General features: G+C 36.3%; 1 protein-coding gene across 2 annotated transcripts in view; it reads right to left on the reverse strand.

The window, feature by feature from the left end:
* The window catches only part of SERPINI1 (serpin family I member 1), a 69358-nt gene that overhangs the window by 26955 nt on the left and 14861 nt on the right, over positions 1-27542 (reverse strand). For both annotated transcript variants that reach the window (XM_081029049.1, XM_081029048.1), the window contains exon 2: positions 450-717. In XM_081029049.1, coding sequence (XP_080885175.1) covers positions 450-699 — 250 coding nt within the window. In that variant the 5' untranslated portion in view covers positions 700-717. The remainder of the gene's footprint in view (positions 1-449; positions 718-27542) is intronic.

The following is a 27542-nucleotide window of genomic DNA, read 5'->3' on the forward strand; positions in this document are numbered from 1 at the left end:
ATCTTTAATGCTATTTAAACAGTGAAGACACAGTTGACTTTAAGCAAAAAAAATTCTGATATTCTTAGAGAATCATGTTGCTTTTCATTATAATACTCGTTGCAGTTGTAATTTTTCATTTATGTATGTGATGACTGATTAGTGTTTGTCTCTCACTCTAGACTAAAAACTCCATCAGAGCAAGAACAATGTTTGCTTTTTTTTTATCACAGTAAGGTTTACTTAAATAATAATACTAAAATATATAGTTTTCTTAGGTGAACTCAGCCAGAGATGGAACCAGGAATTAACACCTTTCTGGGGTTTTCTAATGCTTCTCCAAGACATACCATTTCAATGAGATCACTTTCTTACCCTGTATAAAAACTGCTGCCTCTGACATAAGACAATATAACTGAATTGAAAGTGAAAGTCAAATCTTCTTGAGAAATCAAACCTAAGACACTTACCATTTTTCAGTCTGTCATATCCCATTGAATGACGGATTTCTTTCAGGGTAGATCCTTGGGCCCCAAGTTCCAGCACTCCCATTGCAAGGGTGACACTCAATGGAGAGAAAAGAATATTTTCATCTTCCCCAGTGTCTCGAAGATGGTTATACATATTCACTGAGAACTCAGCAATGGTTTCATCAGGGAATGCGGCTCCTAAAGCCAAACTTTGCAGAACCAGCAAAGAGAAGAGTCCAAAGAAAGCCATGTTGGAATAGTTTCAAGCCTGAAAAACAATAATTTACGTAATGATTATTAATTATTTCAGAAAAATGGAGTGAGAGGTAAAATATATATGCAGAGTGCCAAAACAATGCATACACATTTTAAGAAAGGAAAAAACTGTATTAAAATTATACTGATGGTAACCCCTTTGAGCACGTCTTGTAATTGCAGAAGTCAAACGTGACTTGTATTCATCTTTTGTTATCGGTATACATTGAGTATTACAATGAACAGTTTTTTCCTTTCTTAAAATGTGTATAGATTTTTTTGGGCACCGTGTGTGTGTGTGTGTGTGTGTGTGTGTGTGTATGCGTATATATTTATATACACATATGTATATACATTCATATGTATATCGATATATGTAGATACACACACACACACACAAACGTGTGTTTGTGTGTGTGTGTGTATATGAATTATTACTTCAAAAGTTGTAAAGTAACCCCAAAGCTTTTAAACATATACAGTGTTAATCTCTGCAACAAAATCCCTAATAAATGATACATTGGAAAGTCCGATTTTTTAAAAGCCAACTAATAGTCAAATGAACAAACAATATTCATAACTTCTGAGATTACTCCCAGGAATAAGATAGCCCGGGTGCCCACCTTCATGGGGTTAAGTGTGTGTGTGTGTGTGTGTGTGTGTGTGTGTGTGTAGTAAGTAAATTGTAGATTACGTTTGTTGAGGTTAATCTATCAATTTTTCTCAGCCTCACTATATGTGTTTCTGTCAGGATTTTGAAACAGTTCACTCTATCTTATACTAAACTATATAGGTTCATGACAGCTATTTATATTTATAGGGTTTAAGATGAACTAGTGAAGTTAGGCATTTGAAAATGCCACATTACTACAACTTATTACATTAATGCATCATGCATCTGGGCTACCAACTAGTGGGAAATACCAGACACATACCTACCATGAGCCCCAGTTTATTCAGCGCAGGCTGCAGAAACTACAGGAAGTGGTAACCCCGAGATAAAGCAGATTCAGCTCATCCTTGTGTGGTTTTCTCTTACACATTGGTTCCCTAGGAGGCTGCTACTCCCAGTAACAATCTCTGAGCAGAAATGAACCTTCTAAATATGTCCTTCTGTATGTAGGACTATGCTACCATGTCAGCTTATACCAGCAAACTGGTGATTCTGCTTAAATGAATATGTCCAAATATCAAGCTCATCTGGTTCTTGGACCATTTTCTCTTGGGAAGAGAAAACAGTGTCAGTGTCCAGATATCTCTGAATAATATTTCTGCCTCTCGGCACACCAGGGTTCCAAAAGCCTTGTCTCTCTGACAAACAGCCTTACTGGCACAAACACACTGGGGATACGATACCCTCTTTCCTTAATATCCTTATACTTTGTCATCTGAAAGCTAAACTGTGTATTTAACCAATTAAGCAGCTTACTTGTCCTTGATATTTTTTTAAAAAATCATTAAAGCAACATACAAAGTGATGTTGAGCCAACACCTTTGGAAAATTGTATTTTAATTAGTATAGAACATTAACAGCCCCCATTACTCAGTGAACAGAATGCATACACATTTAACTTAAGAGTAGTGTGTTTCCAACAGGTTTTTGAGTCAGAGCTTCCTAATGAGTCCTGTAATATTTTTAATTCCAATTTCAAAGAACTGCCTGGTCATTTTATAAGTCATTCACATTTTAGGGTTCAGTTTTCGGTATCAGTTTTTTTTTTTGACTGAGAAATTCCAAGTTTCTGCTCCCCTCCCCTTGTTGCTTTAAGTTTTAAATATTACTCGTGTGAGTAGGAAGGTGAGGTCAGCTTTGTGTAAATATGGACACTCACAACTTGCTCTGTGAGGAAGCAAGAGGTGCCTGCTGATGGGAGATCAAGTGCACTGCTGTAGAACAGCACGTGACCTGCACGTCACAGTGGGACAGCAGCCTTGGGACAGAAGGCAGGTGCCAAGAGAACACAGCTGCCCTGCTAGTGTGCCATGGATGGGAGGCTGCGGTGGCATCTTCTCCTCCTTTTCTACCTGAGACAACTCCAGGAAAAGGGGAAAATAGAATAGATGAATTTTTCTCTTTTTAGATTCAGATGGAAATTTAGTAGGTATTCTTCCTTCTAAGTAGAAAGAGAACTTAAAACACATCCGGTATTTGATACTTAGAATGTAATGCTGTTTAGGGGAACTTTGAAATCCAAGTAAGATCCAAAAGCCCAAGCTCTTACTCACAACGTTATATTGCTATCAGATGTGCCATCTTGCCTTCTATTCTGTAAAGACTCAAATCTGGACCTCCTAACTTTCCTTTAATGTTATCTAGTATAAGACCAAGAAATGAACGTCACTGTGTGATAGTGTCTGTCACGTTATAACACAGCTATTTGGAAACCACTGCACTTAACATGAGTATCAAATTTCAGGCTAATAAATATATTTCATTTAGATAAAACAAAACTCAACTTACTAACAACCAATAAGAATTCCAGAAAACAAGGTCACATCTATTACGTTCATAGGCATTTTTATTTACAAATGAATGTATCTTAAGAGAATAATAGCAAACATATGTTTGACCTTTGGCAAGTCACATGCCTTCTCTGTCTTAGCTTTCTCATTCATGAAATAAAGATAATAATCCCTACTCTGGATAACAATAAAGAAATAAATGAGATCCTGTGTGTGAAGCACTCATTTTAAACTACAAGATATACTAGTTATTATTAGAAAATATGTTTCCTAATTGTGTATATTTGCTAAGTCAAACAAGAGGCTATAGAGCCAAAATGAGTGTTTTATTATTGTTTTGGCCCATCTATTGTAGCACCATTAGCCATTCATTCAATCAAGATTGATAGAGGTACCATGAAAAATACCAAAATGTATAAGAACAGATTCTTATCTTCAAGGAACCCACATCACTGTGCAAGAGTATATGATCTATTACAGTGGTTCTTATCTATTTAAGAAAAGAGACTCTTATAAGAATCAGAAGGGTAAATCATTTCTTCAGAAATATTTGCACATGGATAACATAACTTTGTATTTACTGGCTGTGATATTCACTGGTCTCAAGTGAGGAACCTCTGGTCTGCAGCAGACAGACCAGAGGCAAAAAGAAGTAGTGCTTCATGGACCTTCAGCTTGGCAGGGTTCCCTCACTGTGGGAAAGAGATACCCAAACAACTAATGCATCTTCAGGCTACTAGGGGACTCCTAGAAAGAGCACCCATGTTTGTGAAAGGGGGCTCTTCCCAGGGCAGTGAGCAGAAGCCCACTGACTTTCAGGTTCTGCTACGAATATAGGAGTAGCATGGCTGTGAGTGGTGGGAGTGGGTCAGCTCAGGAAACTCCTTAGTAAAGATTTAAAGAACTCTGCTCTGGAAAAACACATATTATCCATAGTTAAGCGATCTTTCCTCCTTTTGAAGGCAAAATTTCCAGTGGGTAAGCAAAATGACCTCTGCTAGCCTTGTCCAGCATTTCTGATCCTACCTCCCTCATCCCTGTTCCTTGGCCACTTCACCTCTGCTGCCTCTGATGATTATTTCGAGTCTATTTTTTTTTCCGGGAGAGAGAGGAAGGCTTCCTTTCCCGCTGCTCCCTTCTAAGAGTATGTGTTCTCCATGGATCTATTCCTGGCCCTCTTAACTCTGGAATGTTCTTCTTACTCCTGCTGGTGAACTTTTCTCAAAACAAAGATACTTCAACTATTATCCCAATCATATTATTCCCAAGTAAGTAGAATTCTAGCTCTGGCTTTATTTTTATCTAAATTTCTGATATGCATTGCAAATTGTTCTTGGGATATTTAGTCTTTGACTCTTGCCAGCACTTCAAGTTCAAGGTGGCTCAAACAGTACTCTGTCTTATTAATAAAACCTGTTCTTTTTTTTCTTTTTAAAGATGAAACTTCATCTCAGTTTCCCTTATGTTCAATAAACTGTCCACACTTATTCCATGCTGCAAACCTGACACCTCCTCCCCATCATCCCATGGTCATTGCCATGGCCACAGTGACGTGCTTTCTTTCATGCATTCTCAAGGTCTCCACCAATAGCTATCAGCCATTCTCTGAACCCCAGGTTACTATCCTTTTTGATCTAACATACGCATAGACTCCAGATGGATTGTCTTCATGTACTGTTATGAACAGATATTCTTATATTTATAAAACCTAAGGACATCCTTCATGCTTCTAGACTAAAGCCCAAAATCTTTGGTCTAGAACATAACCCACTGAACTGTGATTTAACATTGCTGTCTATCCACAACTCTCCTTCATGGATCCTGCAATTCTAGCCAGACTCCCTTTTGAAATACATATCCCAGAATTTCCCTCTTCTGTTGCTAGTTCTTCTCCTGGAACACTTCAGCCTGGTTCTATATGTTCAAATCCCAACCACTCCTCAAGGTTCTGTTCCACTCCCATTTCCTTCATTAATACCATCCTGTTTCTTCAGTTAAAACAGCAATTTCTGCACATTTATCTCTCTCTCTCTCACATTTATTTCCCCACATTTTCTCTCTACCACAGCATATAACATTGCTTCCATTACAGATAATTCTGTACATGCCTCATCTCTTTTTCTAGGCTTTCTGAAGGCATAAATTAAAGTACATTCACCTCCGTAAATCTTAAGATAATCAGAACAAGCACCTAATGAATTAACATAGTAGGTGCCCAATAAATATTTGTTGAATTAATGAAGCATGAGGGGTGAAGGCCCAGAATGTTGCATTAGAAGTAACAGCAAGAGAAGTTGTTGCTTCTAAATTCTTGAGGCTAATTTAATCTGAGTCCACAGGTAGTACCTCATTTCCATTTTTTATTCCTTTTGATAAAGTGTTTCCTTATTGAGTCTGAGACCATCTTTCCAGCCTGACAAAGTGGCACTGTCACCAACACTGACATAATGCAATGACTGGACATGGGATGCATTAACAAACAAGTGCACCACCTTGAAAAATCACAAAAGGTGCTACCCAAATGTTACTGTAGTAACATTAGTCTCCGAAATGCCAAATCCCCACCATTAATCATAACGAATTCTAAAATGAGTTACTCTCACACAGAGCATTACTTTGTACATTCATTATTTTCAAACTACTGAATAAAATGCTGTTACATAAAAACAAGAGGCTGTCGTACCAGAATAGTAGTACACAGTGCTGCTGTGCTAGAAAAGGCAGAAGTGGTTGAGTTGTAAACAAACGACCATTATTGTTTGCATCTCTACGTCTGTTGCCAGGGGTAGGGTAGGTTGTGGGCATGATATGTGTGTATACTGCTTTAGAAAACACTTCTTTGAAACAAAATCGTCTTATAGCTGAGGTATGAGGAATCACAAAACTAAAAACTAGCACAATAAAAAAGAAAATCTTTTTTAAAACTTCCCTAGTAGTTTATCTTATTTATAGAGATTGGTTATTCATAAATGCAACTTGTTTTTCTTTGATAACCCAATTAATTGAAATAAAAAAATCGTTTCTTAATTATGAGTTGAGAAAAAAAAAGGTATTTTTTTGCAGGTGAGAAAAATGGCTGAAGAAGTTTCTTTCTCTAGCAAAAATATAAATGAATAAAAAACAGCTATAGCAAATAACTAAGGAGAAATGTCTAATGCAAAAAGCACTGCCTTAAAGCTCTCTGGTCTGTTAAACTCAGATTTTTGCATGTACACAGGACTAGAAAAAAATTTTTAATTAAGGGAACCAATATTATATTGCTAAATTTTTATTTTACCAGGTAAATACATTGTGATGGGGGCAAAATAAATAAATAAATAACACAAAGAATGCCTCATATTCACATAAGAGAATGAACATTTCAGCATGAAAATAAGACAGTCCTTTAAAGTGATTCCCTCCACCCCCCCCAAGTGTTAGCACCAGGTGTTTGGGAACCATTGTTCTAACTTTGGTTAGTACTAGGTCACTTGTTGAAATTTGGAACAGGTCAAAATCTCCAGCCCTTTGTTTCCTGACTTACTGAGAGAAAGGGTTAACCTAGATCAGCAGCCATGAACCTGGGAAATTTGTCAAAGAATGTGTCACACATAAAAAAAGTCATTACCTTCTGAAACAATCTATATTTCAGCAATCTGTAGTTTAGCAAGTTTCCTCAATTATAACATGCATGGTGTTCCTTGTTTCCCTGAATTTTAACTTATCTGAAAATGTAATAAATTATACAATCAATGTCCATAGAAACCAGCAAGTCCTCAAGCAAACAGGAAGTTGTGACACTGTTGTCATTTCCTGTGTTAAGGGTCATAACCTGGACAAATGTGAACTTTCGGCTCCTTGTTTACTAGTATCGTTGTTCTCTCAGTTGACTTATTTCCATCGGCACTGCCTAACGCTATTAAATTTTTGCTCAAAGTTGAATCCAGAATTGTCCTCAATAGGACTATATATAATAGCAGCACTGAAAACATAAAGGACCATTTATGAAGAAGAGAACCGAAAGGAGGATATAAATTTATTATAAGTGATGCCAGTATTTATCCCTTGAGAAATGAACTAACTGATTTTCTTGTAAAACAAATGTTTTATAAAGGATCCAAAAATAGAAGCCACATGCAAGTAGATACATTTGTGCAAGTAGATACATCTCTTGTACTTGGGATATATACAAAAGAAATTTCTGTTGAATGCCAAACAGGACAGTTAAAAACAAAAGGATTTGCCAAATCTCTCAAAATAAATCAGTGTTTTGAAAGCAAGAGAAGGTGAATGAACCATGCATGCTTTAAGGTCTATTGCTCAGGTACTGAGCTGTCAAAAGCATCCTGATAATTTTCAAACTTAGCTGTATAGATCTGTGGAAGATAGAGATGTGGGGGAGACTAGTCAAATAATCAAATAGAGATTTAGAGAATACACCAAAATCATACTTCGAAATACCTTAAGATTACATTTTCAATCACAAATGTCCTAAAAAGTTTTGATCAGAAAATGCATTATGAAAACTAACGTGTCATGATTAATGATGGCCAATGTGATTCAGACAAATGATAAGAAGGCTTAGATTTAAACTTTGATTATTAATTGCATAATATGCTTGGGTATGAATAAATATACTCCACTGTGCTAGTTTGTTTAAGAACTGTACATTTTTTTCCTTTTAAAATTTTATTTCTCCCCAAAAATGTGTTATCAAATTGAGATGTATCTTAAAACCAAGTGGTCAGAACCAAATAAGGAAGGAAATACAAGAAGGTTTAATTCTATAATCATAACATCTATGAAATTATGATGTAAATGATTTAATCCTTTCTCTCTTTATCTTAAACTATATCTCTTTTTTCTGCTTCTCCATCCAGCTATCGAGTCCACTGCGACCCTTTCCATACTCTCGCACTTTTCAATAAAATACATCTTTATGTTTTTTTTCCTGTTTTATTGAATGAAGCAAAAAGGAAAGCTCACCAGGTATCTCTCAAACAAGGAAGAAATGGGCAGATAAATCAAAGGGGCAGAACTATGCAGAGAGTAAACTGTAAATATTTAATTTACTAGAAAAAATTATGAAAGATTGGAAATGAACGAGGATAATTACTAGATGTCTTTGATGAAAACCTATACATTATCTAAAGCATAACTCATCAGGTTATCTGACTCTATGGATTTTGGGCCCTACGTTATCTTTGAACAATATTACAGCTCTCAAAATCTCAGATATCTGATAGCGATGCAAGTAATTCTTGTCCATAAAAATGCACATTGTACATGTATGGTTGAATGCAATTGATTATTGCTTTGTGGATATTGGGCAGTTTTGTATCTATTAAGGAAATGTATTTCAGTCTTCTTGATGGGTTTACATATTCATTTGATTTTTTTTTTTTTTTTTGGATTCTCCCATAAATTGGTTGTAGCAGCTTCCTGGTTCTCATCAATTAATGAGCTAAATAAAGTCTTTGACATTTGTTCATTCTATATTTGTATGAGAGTCAAGATTTTAACCTTTTAAAAACATCTGTTTTTAACTAATTTTTAAATTCTTAAAATTAGAGATTTTTCATTCAAAAAATATTTGGCCCGACAACTAGACTGAGAAACAATGGCTTAAAAACCGAAGGTTGGGGCGAGGGGTGTGTGGAAGGGTGGGAGGACGGGGGTCAAAGAAAAAAATATATATTTGTTTTCATGTGCTATTCCAACAGTCAGAGTAGAAAGGAAGTGTAGTATTAGTCTTTTCATAATCAGTGAATATTCCCTAATTATTGGTTGAATTAGTACTGTACCACGGGTACCCCAAAATGATTCAGTAGGATTGTGTGGCTTGGAATTACTGATGAGCTGGCTGTGCTACAGGCCTAAAGTTCTTGGGTATTTTGCAAGCATCCCAGAGGAAGTTTAGGCCTGGAATAGTCTATCAAGTCCTGCTCACTTACGGACAAACCAGTCCTAGAAATGTTGAAAAACACAGAGGGAAAGTGTTGTGCTAAAATTCTCCATAAGGTCTAAAGTGCTTTGGTGTATATGAATATGTTAATTTGGAACACCTCAGCATGAAGAGGTGGTTAAATGGAATGAAATAAACTTTGATTTAGAAGATTAGATTTCTTTGGAGAGTCTTCCAAGGAGATTTTCAGTTTTCCAGGTAACCTCCCTGGGCCACACACTCTAATAGGAAGAAGGAGCTGTAAACCTTCAAGAACATTTCACAGCAAAGATAACGTCAGGAAATTATTTTGACTCAATAAATAGATGCTGAATAAATAAATCTCTGGTCAAAACTTTTCATACCATAGGCCATAAGAAAGTTCTAAAATTAAAAACTAAAATACTTGATTACTCTGTGTCCTTCAAAAACGTAGAAAAATGTGGTCCAATAAAACTTTCTGTAATGATAGAAATATTACATATGTGTACTTACTTGTTCAATAAGGTAGCCATTTGCCACTTGTGGCTAGCAGGCACTTATAAGATGGCTAGTGCAACTGAGAAACAGGAATTTTAATTGTATTTTATTTTAATTAATTTAAAGCCATGTGGCTAGTGGTTACCATATTTGACAGGGCTAGAAGTAGGTTAAACAGATCTACTCTTCATAACATTGGTACTTGAACAAATAGCCCACAATACAAGTATTTAAAACAAAAAATAGAGCAAAATTAGTAGCATGAACCTCCCCAAAACATGTCTCTTTACCTAAGGTGTTTTATTTTGAAATATGCTCCCTTTCTTCTTTATTTGGGAGATATCAACTGATAAAGAGGCTCCATTTGGCGTTTCAAGAGCTTTTGGTTAAAGGTGGTGCCTACTGAGGAAAAGCAAGTCAATGCCAACAAGAACCAGTGAGCTGGCAGGTCCCCAGCCTGCCTGGAAATGGGATTTGGACTTTCCATAAAATGATAATGAATAATTCTCATTGGCACAATTGGGGAGACTATACTTGCCAATGAATGACTTCCTTTGGAATACTGTCAGGAGAGCTAAACAAGTGACACACAATCCTGAAGGCAAAATTCAGAGAGTAGTTTCAGAGAGACCTGTTAAAAAGTCATCATCAATCGAGGTCATGTGTGGCCCAAGGGCATTTTGGAAGAAAGCCAGGCATTAATGGTTTTAGCTTATCCATTAATGTTGTAAGAAATCTCTACTGATTGTTCTCTTCCCCAGTCTGTGGGTTTAGCTGTTTACAAGGTTGTAGATGGTTCCTGCTGGAAACATTAATCCAGCCCCTCATTTTATAGGTGTGAAACAGTCATTTGTACTAGACTACTTCTGGTACACAAAGGATGTTCAATGAGCTACTGTAGATGCTAAAAATAATTAAATTCAAATATGAACACAATACCTGGAATTTCATTGATTGATTAATTTATTTATTGATCAATTGATTCATTCATTCAACAAACCTTGTCCTTGACAACTACATGCCAGGCCTCGTACTAGGTGCTAGTGATACAGAGCGAAAAGGATGGCATAAAGTATATGTCTTTGTGATATTTTTCTTCGTGTGTTACATCTACATTGCTCAGAGATGTCCAACCTTTTGTTTAAAGCTTTAAAAATATTGAATTTTCTAATTTTCCGATATTAAAGTGTCACTTGTGTAATAGAGTATTTAAAAGTTGTCCATAAAAAAATAAAAAATAAAAGTTGTCCATGTCTTTTAAAATCTCAAAATACCCAGATGTGAAGATTCCTTTCCAACTGTTTTGCTAACGGAGAGAATAACCTGGGAGTAGCCCGATAGAGTAGCCTCCAATCATTCACTAACATTTCAGTATATCCTGAAGGTCTGGGAAATGAGGTAAAATATTCAGAAAAGTTATGTAGTGCACAACCCTAAAGAATAAATTCTCACAGAAAGACTTTCAGAGCATCCAAAGCCAGTTTTAAACTTGTCTTAATAATACATAATCAGAACTGTAAATATACTGTTGTAATGTGTTGATATCCTAATAGAGGACAGTAATAGTGAGGGCTGTTGGCCATACACACCAAAGTATCACAGATTCTCAGTATTTATATCAGTTATTGTATCATATTGTACTATGTTAATTTATATTAAATTACATTTGGGTTATTTACAGTGTTTCTGTCTTTTCTTTCTTTTTTAGATTCCCTGTAATGTAGCCCTCACAGCTGTTGAAACCCCACAAAGCTATTTCTGGATCTTAGCTAAAAACGAATAATCCCAAGATCTGAGTGCTCTTTTAGTAAGATGGTTAGGCTCAAGGGATACTGACACCAAGGTGAATAAGGCAGGATATTAACTTGTGAATTTTCGTAGGTCAGAGTGGTCAAATATAGGCAACTTCAGCCTACTACTTACTGAGCATTTACTTCCAGATGGAAGAGAACTTTTTATACGCTGTTTTGCTACTTTATGTTTCAAACAGTTGTTTCTATGTTTTGAAAAATCATGATATCTTATATTTCAAAAAATGCACACTAGTTTAGAAATTTGGGGAAGAAAACTTACTGTGATTACCTGTTAGAATTCTTTTCTCTTCACCTTGTTGAGAAATGCTAGAAACTGACAGAAGGAACTAACTGATAAAACACCAACTTAAATTAGATGGTTTTTTCTTTAAAAGAAAAAAAAATACAAAATACTTTTGGCTCACACTTTCTGTACCCTGGGGAAATTAATTTACTTACATTACTTTTTAAACAGTCTTCTGCAGGACTACAGACCAGTGGGGAAAGTGAAAGTGTGAAAGAATGTGTCTAAAATAATTTTACTGCTTTGCTTTTTAAAATTTTTATTACATTTATTGCAGTGACATTGGTTAATAAAATTCTATAGGTTTCAAGTATACAATTCTATAATACATCATCTATATATTGCATTGTGTTCACTTCCCAAAGTCAAATCTCCTTTGTCACCATATACCCATTTGACCCCCTTTACCTATTTCTATCTCCCTTCCTCCCTCCTTCTTTTCCCTCTGGTAACCACTAAACTGTTGTCTGTGTCTAGAGTTTTTGTTTGTTTGTTCATTTGTTGCTTTCAATTTCATATCCCACATATAAGTGAAATCATATGGTTCTTGACTTTTTCCGTCTGACTTATGTTGCTTGACATAATAATCTCAGGATCCATCCATGTTGTTGCAAATGGCAGTATTTCACCTTTTCTTATGACTGAGTAATATCCCATTGTATATTGTACCACATCTTCTTTAACCATCATCTATCGAAGGACACTCTGGTTCTTTTTATGACTTGGCCACCATGAATAATGCTGCAATGAACATAGGGATACATATATCTTTACAGATAAATGTTTTCAGATTCTTTGGGTAGATACTCAGAAGAGGGATTGCTGGGTCATCTGGTAATTCTATTAAATTTTTGAGGAACCTCCACACTATTGTCCATAGTGGGTGTACCAATTTACATTTCCACCATACTGCTTTGTTTTTTAATGCTCCTATAAACTAAAAATACAAAATTTCCTGGATATTGACTAATGTATTAATGCTATCCTAAAAATATCCACCTGTTAACTCTACTTATAAATCTTCTACACACATTGTCATTAGGGGGATTTCTAAAAGAAACTTTGGTTTCCTCTTCCTGTTTATCACTGTGAATGACTGAAAAAGTCACTTGTAATTTTTATTGCAGGGTGTGGGCAAACAAGTAAAACATAAGTAAATATAAAAAGGCTCTATGAAAGTATTCTGGTTACATTTCCTGGTAATTTTCAGAACCACAATAATGATATAGTAACACCACCTTTAGAAATTGTGTAGAAAGATGAATCAAGGAAATCAACCAATGTTAATATTGGATAGGAAAATAAAGTTAGGGGAGATTGTGTACTTCTCTCCACAAAGCAAAGTTAAACTACTCCAAATAGTAATTAACCACTCTTATTTTCAGAGATCTCGAGATAAATGGATTTAATTATTTTCTTCTGAATCTCTTCCAAGCTTACCTGTCCTCAGTAATAGTAAACTGTCCCTTATTGTCCTTTATCAAGCTCCTTTCAACAGCTTATGGCCTTTCCCATCACTGGACAGGTAAAATGGGTGATATTTTATGGATCTTATATTATGAGCATCAGTGCTCACAACTCTAGCACACCATTAAGGCACATTGTTTTCCTTGGACCCTTAGTTCAACTGAAGGGTCTCAGAATAGTCACGGTGAAATGCAGGCAAGGATGCTGGCTTTTTGTTTCGCTGTCATGTGGGTTGCTTCTTACAGATCTGAAACATTGAAAGCTAAAGCCACGGGATGTAAAGTATCACATAGGGAAGATAGTCAATGGTAATTGTAATAGCTATGTACCATGTCAGAGGGGTAGTAGATTTCGAGGTGTGGGTTATCACTTTGTGAGGAATCTTAATATCTAATTATTATGCTGTTTTGTACACCTGGAACTAATAAAAAATTAAAAAAGAAAGTTAAAGCTAGTTGTATCAGAGAAATTTCAGAGAATATATTTATGACTCTAAAATATGTGTATTCTTCCTGAAATAAGGACAGATGAGCATGTTAAACAACACCATGGGGGTACAGCCAGGATCCAAGTGGTGGAAAATTCCGCATGATAACTGATTCAGTTTCAACAAATAAGATGTAGAAATAAAGGGCAATGAGAGTCAGGGAGGCAGAGAGATAGATGGCTTAAAAGAGACTTGAGAAATATATCAACAAATTGCAATGTCTGGACTTTATTTGGATGCTGGTTTAAACAAACAAACTGTAAAAATAATTTATGTTATTCTGAGACAATTGGGGGGAAAGAGTAGAATAAGTGGAAATTAATACCTTATTCTTAGATAGGAACACTCAGTACAATAAAAACGCCAGTTCTTCTTATATTCCTCTATACTTGAATGCAATTTCAATACAAATAACAACTTAAAATACAGCTATTTTAAATTTCATGTAGAAAAAAATTAAGAAGAGGAATAACAAGAAAAATTCTAGAGAAAAAAGAACAGTGATGAAATACTAAAATGCATTAAAAAGCTATAATGATTAGAATAGAATAGCAAATGTATTGATAAAATTTGTATATGATAAAATACATATGTATATGATAAAATTTGGCATGTGAAATCAGTGAGGTAAGATACATCATTCAGTACATGTAAAGAAGATGAATACTTTGTAGTTTAAAACAAATAAATTCCAGATGGATCAAACTTTAATTGTGAAAATGAAACTTTAAAATTCCAGGGAGAAATCATGGGAATTTTAAAACATATTCATAAGTCTGTGTGTGTATGTTTCATATACACAAATATTTATGTGGGTATACACATATGTGTGTGTGTATATATATATGTGTATATATATGTATCATATAAAACACACACATATAGTGTTGAAATGGAGAAGGCTTAAGTGTGACAAAGACTCAGGAGCCATTAAAGAAAAGATTAATAAATGTGATACGCAAAATAAAAAATCTGCACAGCAAAAAACATATGAGTAAAGTCAAATGACATGTGACAAACTGAAAAATGTTGAATTACAGACTAAAGGATTATTTCCCTACTCTATGGAGAATTTCTATAAATCAATAAAACAAACAAAAATATTATAGAAAAATAGGCAATGGTTATGAATAAATAGTTCACCCAAAAAAGATTTAAAACAGCTCTTAAACACATTAAAAATGGTCAAACTCAATAATTACTGATTATAATAAAATTATACTGAGGTACTATTTGCCACATCATTTTGATAAAAGTAATATTAAAGCCTGAACTCTTGCTATTATTAGAGAGTAACCATAGGCCATTTGACTTGTGGACAAAAAACGAATGGGAATCAAAAAGCTGCAACCTCTTAGACATGAGAGAATATGCCTTTAATCTCTAGGTTTGGCTCTATGGTTCCATCTCATTTATATAAAGATGACAATCTCAGATAATTTCTCTTATCCAGAATGCAACTGAAAAACTAGAACAAGCAAATTCTTTAAGGTTTTTAAACAACCAAAATTAAAAATCCATATAGATATTTTGTACTAAAGTTTCTTATACTTAACTCAGAAGAATATGCCATGGGTCCCTACTCCAAACTCCTTATTTTATTTTATGCACAATCCAATCTTAACATACATGCTTGTTTTGATTTCCCATTTTTAGCAAAGAAAAAAGCAAAGGAAAAAGAATCAGAGAAAGGGATTCCTGGAGACAGGCACAGTGACTCTAGGAAGTAGCCACAAAAAATGTTGGTCTTACAAGCAGATGAAAAGCTATCTAGCTCTGTCATAAGGCCTTAAAATGTAGGACTACTTACTACAGGCACATGTCCTGTATCGATCAGGGTATCACAGCAGCAACCAGTGTTGGACATTCCTGATGATGCCCTTGAACCATCGCAAAAATATGAATTTACTCTGTTTGGTAGATTCCAGAGGAATGCATGTAATATATGTTAGATAAACTACCATAAGCCATTTGAAATAAAATACTGGGGTATTTACCAGTATACATTTTAATTGTCTAGAAAACAAAAACCCAAAAAAACAAATTCCTCCATGGACGCAGCTAACTACATTACTGTAATTTAAAAGACAAATTATAAATTGCCGTTGGTGTCCTTTTGCCTTTAACACACAAGTCAGATTTTTCAGCCGTCCATAATCCTGAATTGAGTAATATATAAGTTACCTTATGATTACTAATTAAGGAATAGTTCTGTGGGTTTAATGACCTTATCGCAAAACATGGCCACATGTCATATTTCAAAATTACTTGCCTTGGCATAATTATGTTAATAGAGTGAAATTATGTGTATATTTGAAGCTGCATGGCTTAATAACGGCAGCAGTCAGCACCATCTGTTGATGGCTCTCTGTCTGTAGCAGGAAGGCTCATCTGTGGTCAATTTTCTTTTTGGTTGTGAATCTCTTCACTGCTCCTCACTGTTTAGCCATGATAATGGATGGCATTTTAAAACTCTTCCAGTGCTTTTTGCAGTCAAGCTACTAGGCAACAAAATGTATTCTCACGGGAGTGAGTTATTTTAAGATTGAGAATCCAGTATGTTTAGGTGGTGTGGGTGGAGCCCCTTAGGGTCATTAATATAATTAACGTGAGGCAAAAGTCCTAGACTAAATGGCGTCTGTGAGAGCGTACCTCATTCAGAATGGCATGACTTTAAAATATTTTTATAACTTATTATTAAAAAAACGAGATGATAAAACAATTTCTCTAAATCAGCACTTCTCAGTGTGAGGTCTGGAGACTTCTGCATCAGAATTTCCTAGCAGGTGGCGAAAATGCAGGTTGGGGCCATATCACCAACCGCTTGAAACAGAAATGCTAGACATGTTGCCTGTATTTTTAAGAGATATTTCGGGTGATTGTTAGATGCAATCAAGTGTGAAAACTAAGTTGGTAGGATACCAATTAGGATGTGCCTGTCAGCAAAACTGAGGTGAAAACAAGGCAGTGACACTGTGAGAGGAATGGGGAAGTAGAACTAATTACAAACAAGGCGCTTTGCAAGCCAGCTCATTCATATTTTTACATTCGGGTGGCTGTGATGTTTCCATTTATTTCTAGGATTATTATTTAATATCCACCTCCTCCCTGGACTGCAAACCCCACAAGGGCAAGAATCACACCCGTCTCATTCAGGACTACCTGGGACTATCCTATTGATTGGCTACTGAGGTAACGACTTAGGTATATTATCTCCACTTACAGATGAGCAAACTGAGACTCAGAGAGGGTAGCTAGCTTAGACCACATGGTTTATGGTTAGCAGAGCCAGCTCCTACCCCGCAACAGCCTTTCTTTGACATGGGCCATTCAATTTGTTTGCAGAGGAGACCAATATCAATATTGCCTGTCAAACACTCAAATCCAAAACAAAAAGACAACAACAAAAAAAATCAACCCGTATTGGAGTTTATTTAGAAAATAAAACAATATGGTACTTTAGAATGTGGTAAATATCCTGGGTGGGGGGTTGTGGGGAACTGCACAGGGGGATAAGAGAGTGAGGAGGTGAGAAGGAGTATTGCAATTTTAAATAAAAAGATTAGGAAGGTTTCAGTGCATAGGTGATTTTTGAGCAAAGGCTTCCAGGAAGATGTAAGCCACTGTTAACTGGGGTCAGAGGCCAGTGATTAGCCAGAGCAGATGCCTGAGGAAGGAGTGAATCTATTTAGGCCAAAGATCAGCAAGCAGGAAGCTGACACACAAGCCAATGTAGAGGGCCAGGAGGAGAGTGGGTGAATGCTTAATCAGTGTGAGTTAAGGAAGATCGGGAAGAGAGGATGCAGAAACTCAGCAAAGACAATTCTTTGGAAGAACAGAAATTGGGCAGTAGCTGGATGGAGAAGAGGGTAGTCAAGGGAAGATTTTCTTCATGTTCTTGTTTTTTAAGGTAAAAGAAAAAACAGGATGTTCATTTCCTAGTAGTGATACTCCAGAAAAGAGGGAGGACTGATGGTTCAGGAAAGAAAGGCATTGTGGAGTGGTAGTGTGAGGAGAGAGGATGAGAACCTATGCACAGATGGAAGCGGGGGTGGCCTTAGATAGAAGCAGACAATTCATCTGTAGAAACAGGAGAATAGGCAAAGTACATGGGTATAAATGCTTTTAGGTGGGGACCTGTGGTAGTGGGAGGCCATGGAAGTTTTTTGATGGATTCCTTTATCTCCATGAATTAGGATGCAAGGTTGTTAGCTGAAAACAAGGCTGGGAGCAGGCACTAGAGAGCCTGTGTTCATAAGAACATTTTCCACTGCATTCTACTGGTAGATATGCACTGTACTTGGTATTTCTGCTTAAACATATGGAAATATCGTATGCACATACTCTTGCCAAAGCAGTGTTATTCATCTTTGGTTAGAATTAACTTAGAAACTACAGTGTACAAGTAATGAGTTTTGAAAAATAAATTAATAGATTGAAAACCTTCTCCTCTGCTCCCACTTATATTGCAACTTTATTCTCTCAAATTATTTCATGTTCTGAATGTCGCTGAGAAATTTAGATCACAGATGTGTACCCCAGAAGTGGGTTTCCAACCGTAATTTAATTGAAAGGGTTATAACTAAGTTTCACCATATGGGACTGTCAGATGTAATCAGTGAAATATAAGTTTTAAAGAAGACATTATTGAGTGTGTGGAAGCACATTTTATAAGAAATGATTATAAGCAATCATTTAAGCAACAGAAATCACTGTAATATCTTAGGAAATTAGGACACCAGTAGAATATACAAGTGTTAGGGAGTTAATGTTCTCATAGAGTGAGTCATTTTGATTGAAAGAGAATATACCCTTTACAGACAAACATAAAACAGATAATAAAGGCATTACTCACCACTTACCGCCCTACCACATCAATCAAATCTGTAAGGATAACATGGCTTCAAGTTTTTATACCAATACAATTAATGACACAATTGTAAATTGATACAATTGGGAATTTCATTTTATTAACACGAGAGAATCTGGCAAATTCCTCAGCCATAAACTGGAGGCCCACAAAGTTTTTAATCTGGGGTCAATGGTTAAAATGGTTTAATACACTCAAATTGACATCACTGAATTTTCAGCTTGTTATTTGGACTCTTCAAGTCTCTAAGCATTGCAACTTAGGGGCTAATTTTGCAGTGGACTAACTTTATAACAAAACCAGTGATCCCAAAAGTCTATTATTCTAATGCCTAAAGGCAGGATCAGAACAAAACATCACCCCTGAGTAAACCATGTAAGAGTCACTGTTTTCTACCCCTCTAAGTCAGAGTTCCCCTGCCCTAATTGTTCATGAGGAGTAGCTATTGTGCTAGTATTAGTTCTTGCTCAAATATAGATGCTTAGATCCCATATTATCCCATATACCACCAAACACTGGCACTCCGAAGCTAAAGATACAAGACTACCCACCCCACAGAAAATAATCATCTGGTCTTACTCTCCTTGAACTAGGCTAGAGTTATTTGCAGAAAGGTGATGAATGAATCTTAAATGTTAATGCATTAAATCCCCATGATGTTGAACTCATCCCCCTTATAGGCAAATCTGAACACATGTCTAAAACCAGTGAAGGAAAGGTAAACTCATTTTGAACCGTGATCTTTGACCAGATTAAATAAATTCAGCAGAGCTGTTCCACTTCAATAACCCCTTGGTTTAAGCAGGTTAAGGGTTGTATGAATAAAGCAGTCAAGAACACACACACACACACACACACACACACACGCACACGCACACTTTGCAGCCAGGCTACCAGAACTGAGTAATCTGTTGCCAGCTCACGAATTTAGGCTGAGGCAGTACGTTCGAGCAAAGGCCATAGTGTGAGAGGATTGGAGGCCGCATGTATTCTCTCTGCTCAGCTGCCTTCTGCTGCCCTTGTGCCAGAACAGCATGTGGCACTCAGCGTTCCAAAGCCAGACGGGCCCATCTTCTCTTGGTATTAGGTACTCAGTCAGCGGTTGGCCTTTCTCCGACCAGAATCACTGTAACTTTGGTAAGATCTGATTGATGGCACCACATAGAGGAATTGATGAGGCCAGATAGCTGGACCACAGACATATATGGGCAGCAAGGCTAATTTAAGCTTGCCAGGAAAGCAGAATGTAAGTAGATTCTAAAACAATCCCCAAAGCAGTTAACGTGAAGAAAATAAAGTGTACATTTAAACAACAGCCTGTAAGTGGTCTGTCACTAGTGGATAGGCACCAAATGTTTAGAGAAGTCGTAAAAGGCACTGCGAGGAGGCTGGGCTTCAAAGCCAATGTTGTTGTACTCTTGCTACCGTTTGTAGAGGCTGAGTTACCATCATGGCTACTTAGAATGGCATTCCTAACCTTTGTCTCTTTCCAAACTCACCTCATGGAAGATGCCCCGCCAAAAGATATTTCCATTATTGCATGCATGGTGCTCAGGGTATTGACTTGCCTAGAAGATTCTAAACAAATGTTTGTCACATGAAAGGAACAGAAATAGCTACATTTATGTAATATAAGTGAAAACTGGATTAAGAGTGAGAGGATTTGAAATGGAGTTCCAATTCCATCCCTCACTAACTAAATGGTAAATCTTTTCTTCTTGCTGGAATTGTTTTCAAGTCTATAAAATGGGAATAATAATGCCTTCTCCAACTTTCTTGTGAAGCAGTTATGAGACCGCAGGGGTCGTAATGAGGAAAATAAAATCTAGCAGATCACCTGGCTCCATAATGGGTAGCCTTGGGCAAATCACCAGCTGGCATCTATTTCCTGTGTCAAGTGTGCGTCATAAAAACGTCCTTATTTCTTTTATAGGCTTCTTTTAGGCTTCTTTTTTTTCTTTTTTCTTCTAGGCTTCTTTTATCAAGGGTCATTCAAATATCAGAATGTGTTATGACCTTCTTATTTATTTAAAAAATATTTATATTTTAATTCTGAAATAATTTTAGACTTGCAAAGTGTTTGAAAAACATAGAAACAGTTCCCATATACTCTTTACTCTTTCCTCAGATGTTAACATTTTACTTATAACTGATGCAGAATGATCAAAACCAGGAAATTAACATTGACATAATACTATTAACTGTCTACAGACCTTATTCAAATGTTTCCAACTATTCCGATAATGTCCCTTTTCTGGTCCTGGATTCTATCCAGGGTCCCACATTGTATTTAGTTGTCATATCTCCTGCAATGTTCAAAGTATCTCATGAGTGAATACATTAAGACTATGCAAATATCCTATTTCTCATCATATTATTGACCACTAATTTTAACATCCCTTGATTATTCTTGTCTGCAGTTATTAACATGGTGTTTGCCAAATGGTGATTTTTCTGCTTGCATCACTTTTTTACATTCATCAATTGGAATTGTACTGTAAGGAAGAACTATCCTTTCTCTCTCATTTATTTATGTATCCAAATTATTTGTTTGTATGAGCATGGACTCACAGGTATTTATTTTATTCTATGGGTTATAGTCATTGCTGTCATTATTTATTTTTCAAATTGCCCTAGATTTGCTATGGCCTTTTTAGATGGTTCAACTCACATAGATCAATGCCTTGCTGAAAATCAATCCATTCCTAGAAATGTCTGTTTGGAGATGGGTATATGAGAAAATAAATAAATAAATAAATAAAATGTATAGCTGAAGAAGGAAAAAAAATGTCTGGTGTATCACAGACATAGCATACTGGATGCAGATACCAGCAGCTCCGAATGAAGACAAAGGACCTATAAAGAGACGGAAGCTCAGGATACTGAATACCCTTGCCATTTATACTCTGGCTGTAGATTTGGCCATCTGGTAATTGGCAAGAATTATCCCATTGGCCTTGCCACTTCCTTGCCAAATATCGGTGTTTAGCAATATTTATATTCCTGGTTAATCCGAATATACAACAGCCAGCAAGAAGTATAACTATGAGTTCAATAGCTGTATTTCATAGTATGTGTGTGTGTGTGTGTGTTTGTGTGTGTGTGTGTGTGAGAGAAAGGGGGGGGAGGGAGGGAGGGAGAGAGGGAGGGAGGGAGAGAGAGAGAATCATCAGTTTAGGCTACTTTAATAACAGAGCTTTTGAAAATACATAAAATCAACCTTGAGTATGATTTGTATAGCACAAATCCCTGTGCAAAAGATAGGTGATCGTGTTTGTTTATAAAATCTCTTATGAATTCATCACTCAAACTCATACTTTGAATGTTTAACATATTCCTAACACTTGGCAAACACCAAGGATTTGACTAACGATTAAAAACTGTCTTTAGTGATCTTGCAGCTTGGTGGAATGAGGTCTTTTCAAAAAGCTGGCTTGTTCCAGGTAGTCTTAGAAAAAGTTCTGGGATGCATCAGGGAAATGGCAAGTAGTCTTTGCTCTTTAAGATTCTTTCCAAAACTAAAGTCATTTGATACTGTGATTAATAACTTGATTATTTAAAAATTACTGTTTAATGTGCCTTTTTCTCAAAATAGACTAATGAGTAATAGATGCACTTTTCTCTTTAATAAATCCTTTGTAGCGGTTTAAATACTGAATCTCACAGAGCTGATTCCCTGCGGTGGAAAACCTCATTTACATAGTCACAGTCACCAATTCTATTTTTCACACAGCGGTTTAGACTCATGACATAATGAAGAGTCAGCTGAGACTTATAATATATTATTTTTCAAGTCAGAGGAAGACAGTTGGTTGAATATTGTAGTTACTTAGTTTTCTTGTCTTCTTTTGATTAATGGAAATCAAATAGCTAATCTAAATAATTGTAGTGGTGGACTAGAAATTTCTTTCACAGCTATGACAGCCATATTAATTACAAGGAGCATATGCTTATCTACATCTTCCAAAATAAGATAGATGACTTATCTTATGACTGATGGCCAGATGTACTTATTTGGAAGTTTAATTCAGAAAACAATTTTAGAAAACCAGCAACACCTACTAATATTTTAATAGCTCATAATATAGGTTTGGGGCTTATTAACCTAAACCTAAACCATTTCATTAGTACTAGAACCTCAGAGATCACTTTTCTTTCTCAGAGAAGTGACAAACATATGAAAACCAAAGTATTTTTTAAAAGACTATTTATGCCATATCAAATTCACATTTTAAGTTTACAGAAATTTCAAGTAGGAATAGTCAGTGATATTGGTCTGCATTGTACAAACGTCCCGGTACCAAGCACATGTTGTTTATAGTACCCTTTTCCCTAACTTCTTAACCTAAAATAACAGATCGTTTTACAAAGCATAGCTACACCACAATGGACTTTTTTGAAGGCATCTAAGGCTATCATTTTACTTTTTTAAAAAAAGAACTGGTTTTCACTTGTAAATTTATTTTAAAATATTGATTCTACCAGGGAGATTCAAAATTAGGAAGTGCTTCCAAACTATTATTGTGAACTATAACATGGATTAAAATGTATCACTTTTCCCTCTGCAGATACACTTATGTAGATATGGAGTTATATGTGTAATACTTAGAGTGAGAGATAGGGCATAGTAGGCTGCTAGGAGAGTTGAAAGACTAAAGTAAAAGTAAGAAAGGGATTGGATTTGTTGAATACGTTTTGGAAATATCAGTTCAGAATGGCTCACTGAGCTGCCTGAGGCTGCAGGGAAGTTATCAAAGATGTTTGTGAACAGCAGGAAAGGAAGAAAAGAAGTAATCCAGGGAGATCAACTAGGTGTCAGTGCTGGTGGGAATCCAAGAAGCAAGCAGCTACTGGGGCTGCAGAGGACAGGGAGGAGACCCGCTTAACCCTGAACTCCATGGGTGGGCACGCAGACTAGTAATGAAAGACTGAGAAATTCTGACATGGAAGAAAACTAAGGCATTTAGCTGATCAAATCTGAGAGCCCTAGAGAGTAACAGCTTGCAAATGAGTTATGTTGTAAGTGAACAATTGATGAGGGTGTGACCAATTAACTTCCCTTCTTGAATAAAGCTCTATCAGAAGTAGTTTTACTTCTAATGGGTTTCTCTGATTAGTGACATTCCTAGTATGTCCCAAAGATGTGTAAATTCAGATTTTACACTGTGAATTTCCTTAAAGCCAGGTCATAAACCTTAATGTTATTCTATGGTGGCATTTAAAATATTCAAATCTGAACAGTCTCCATATACTATAGAAAGCAGAGTTTCATGCTAGAAACTGCAACTTATGAAAATATATGCCCCATTGAAGCAGGGCACTTAGAATTGCTTAAATATTTCAATTGCATGAACGATCCAAATGCTTGTAAATATTTTACAATTATAGACCAGCAGAGGGCTTTAAGAAGTACTTTCATCTATTCCAATTGTTGAATTTGTGTCTCTGTAGCCTAAGGTCTGGCTGTAGTGTGTGGTTCTATTGGTTGATGGATTCTCACTTCTATTTCTGGGATTTGTGGACAGCCTGTGATGATTCTTACCCTCATCCTTTTTTCCCTTCTGGATTTCATGCCTAATTAACTGATATAAAAATGATTGCAGAGCTCACAAATTCTTAAATTGAGGTAAAACAAAGGTAAATGTGGCGTAACTGAGTCTCTTCCAACCACAGTCATCGGGACTATAACTATTTCCCTTGAGAAAGGAGCTTGAAGTAACGTTAGTACATGATTTGGGAGAGTCAGAAATCTATCACATCGTTTCTTTTTTTTAAGTTATGGGCGAGCAACTGTATTTAGAATTAAATCCAAGGTAATACACCTAGAGAAACACTCTGCAAGCACACATTATAATATTTCTTACCAACAGCAGACAGTAGTATCACTGTATAATCATTGCAGGTTCATATATATATATATATATATATATATATATATATATATATATAAAGTATATATACATATAAAATATGCACACATGTATACCTTTATTATTATTATTATTATTGGCTAACCACATTGAAAGTCCTCCGGTGTAGAGCCTTCATTTATCAGCTATTACTCTGGTGACACTGGTTCTAGGCAAGATTTAGATATGGTTCTTTTGCCTCAGCACACTTGAGTAATATATTTAAAAATAGCCCTGTAGTAGGCAGTGGAGGAGATGTACAAGTTTAAGTAGTTTGCAAGAAGCTGCAGAGGTTATTCTGATGCACTGATGCACCCACCTCACTGCCCCCCATTCTCAATCTTCATGGGGGCCCAGGGCTTTTGAGAATCACTGGTACAAAAAAAAAAAAAATCAAAATCAGGTTTTGGAAAAGGCACTAGATTTTCTGGCATTTATTGACTACCTGCTATATACTAAGCATTTTCTGTGTTTTCTTTTATTAAATCCCGCACCGTGTCATGAGAAAGGAACTTTGCAAAAGAGGAAACAAGAAGTTAATTCACTCAACATATGTTTGTTAAGTATCTACTGTTTACCAGACACTTTTTTTAGGTGGTAATGATACAGTGGTGAACAAAACAGACAAAACATCTACTTTCAAAAGCTTACAATTTAAGGGCTCGGAAAAATTGAGTTAACACACCCAAAATGAAGGTGAGGTTTGAGAGCAGCCTGTGTCCTACGTACTGTATACCACTTCTAGAGGCCCCTCATCACCATATCATCTTCTGAACAATCTGGTTTTCTTCAAGCACCAACATCCAAGACAGACTGTCACTTCAGGTACAGCATCTACTAGGTACTGAGCCCTGGACACAGTGACGAGCACAGCAGACAAGGGCCCGGCCTTATGGAGCTTAAGCAACCAAATAAACACACACATGTATTTAATTGTAAACTGTGTTAAGTGCAATTAAAAAAGAATGATGTGCTCTATGAAAGAATCTCGGGGGCCTACTTTAGATTGGGGTGAGGGATCAGTATCAGGAAAGGCCTTTCTGAGCAAGGGTCATTTACGCTGACAGCTGAAGGATAAATGAGTTGAGAGAAGCGGTATTCCGGATAGAAGGGAAAAGGAAGGCCGGGAAGCAGGAAAGAGCTTTAAGAATGTGAGGTGCTGAAAGAAATCAGTGACCAAAAGGGAAAGAGGAGGCTGGCTTACGTAGGTAGGGGGCAGATCATATAGGGCTTTGGAGGCAGAAAGGATGTTGCATTTTCTTTTAAATACAGAATATTTAACAAGGTATTTATGGAAAGGGTTGTAGGGAATCTAGAGTAGAAGCTCAAGAACAAATTAGGTGGCCATTGCAACAAACTAGGTGAAAGGACATAGTAGGTAGATTAAGATGGTTGCAATGGAGATAGAAAAGAGTAAAGAGATTATTCTGGATATCCTTATTTAAGAGAGACTGAACAGGACACAGGTAATGCAAAGGAAGGATGAGTCATGATGACACCCAGGTCTCTCCTGGACCATCTGTGTGGGTGGAAGTGCCTTTCACTGCAATGGAGAAGGATGGAGCAAGAACAGAGAAGGGTGGGAGACGAGGTTAGGAATTTCGTTTTGGATAGGTAAATCTGAGATGCCTATGAGACATCTACTTGGAAAGTTAAGGAAGTAGTTTGATAAACAAGGTTAGAGTTCAGAGTAAAGGTCTGGGATAAAGATACATTTGGGAGTGCTCAGCACATTTCAGACTATCTGGATGAATGAGATTTCCTGGGGAGGGTGGAGAAGAGACAGACTATGACCAAGCTCTGGGAAATTCCGATTCAGACTTAGGAAGATGAAGAGAGAAAATGATCATCCACGTGAGCACAGGGTCTGGCAGAAAACAGACAGAATGTACGTATGTTTATTACTAACCTAGCAACAATATTTTAGTTTCTTTTGGAAAACAGTTTCCCAGTTTGGAACAATACCCTGTAGGTTGGAATAGCTGATGTATGATGTTGAACCATGTGAATCGTCCTTTTTTTTTTTTAGGTCAACAATAGTCAAATGTGGGCAATTTCATTAAGTTCAACTTAATATAAACACAATTTGGAACAAAATCCATTTATATCATGAGACAGTATACAGTTCTACTACAATGTTGTTCTTTCCTACATGAGGAGTAATCTTTGCTAACACTAGAGACTTGTTTTACAAAAGATGTTAAAACAAATCATACATGGTAATGCTGCATACCACTTACCAATCAATTAGTTTTACACTGGCAGTCAAGCTGACAGTTTGAAAATGTCATTGCTAACTTATCACCATATGCTGACTGTTGATAACCCCAATACTATTCCCTGGTTAATCAGTCAGCAGGGTAAACCGGTGCACATTTCACACATCTCGACTTTTCCGTCTGGCTTTAAACTTTTTTTCTGATTTCCTGTTTACTCCTGTTCTTATTTCCCCATGCAAAACTGTGCTGCTGAAGTATTTCATAGAGCTTCCTAAACTCAATCTGGAAAAGCCTACATAATGTATAACCAGTCACATCTCTAAAGTAAACATACCACCATTAACAACGATTATTTTAGATGTTTGGATAAATACGCATATGAAAGTATGCATAGAAAAACTTTGGTTTTCTTAATTTCTCTGAAAATGTCACTCTAGCTAAGTGTTTTGCCAATAGCTGTGAATTTACTACTTAAGCACCTAACTTTTCTTAAACGATTTGCATAAAATTTAAAGAAAATGTATAATACACTTTCTTTTTATTCAGAAAACTGGAAATGCAACTATTTCTCTTCTTTGTCACATCTGAACATCATGATTCTGAACTTACTATTCTTCACCCATCCGACTAATACCTACTGAGTATTGTCCCAGGGCGTACGAGTATGTGACACTGGACTTCACTGAGGTATCAAGGTATGTACGAGGTGTGATTGAAAAACACGGTGAATGTTTAATTAAAAAAACACAAACACGTGCATTATAGTACAAGACACATTGCTATGAATCCCCATCAAAATACTCCCCCTTCCTTCGAACACACTTATCCCATTGTCCTTGCCACTTTCTGAAGCAATTCTGGAAGTCCTCTTTTGTGAGTGTCTTTAGTTGTGCTGCTGTAGCTGCCTCAATGTCCTGAATTGA

The sequence above is a fragment of the Rhinolophus hipposideros genome (assembly GCF_964194185.1).
Source record: "Rhinolophus hipposideros genome assembly, chromosome: 2".
NCBI lineage: Eukaryota > Metazoa > Chordata > Mammalia > Chiroptera > Rhinolophidae > Rhinolophus > Rhinolophus hipposideros.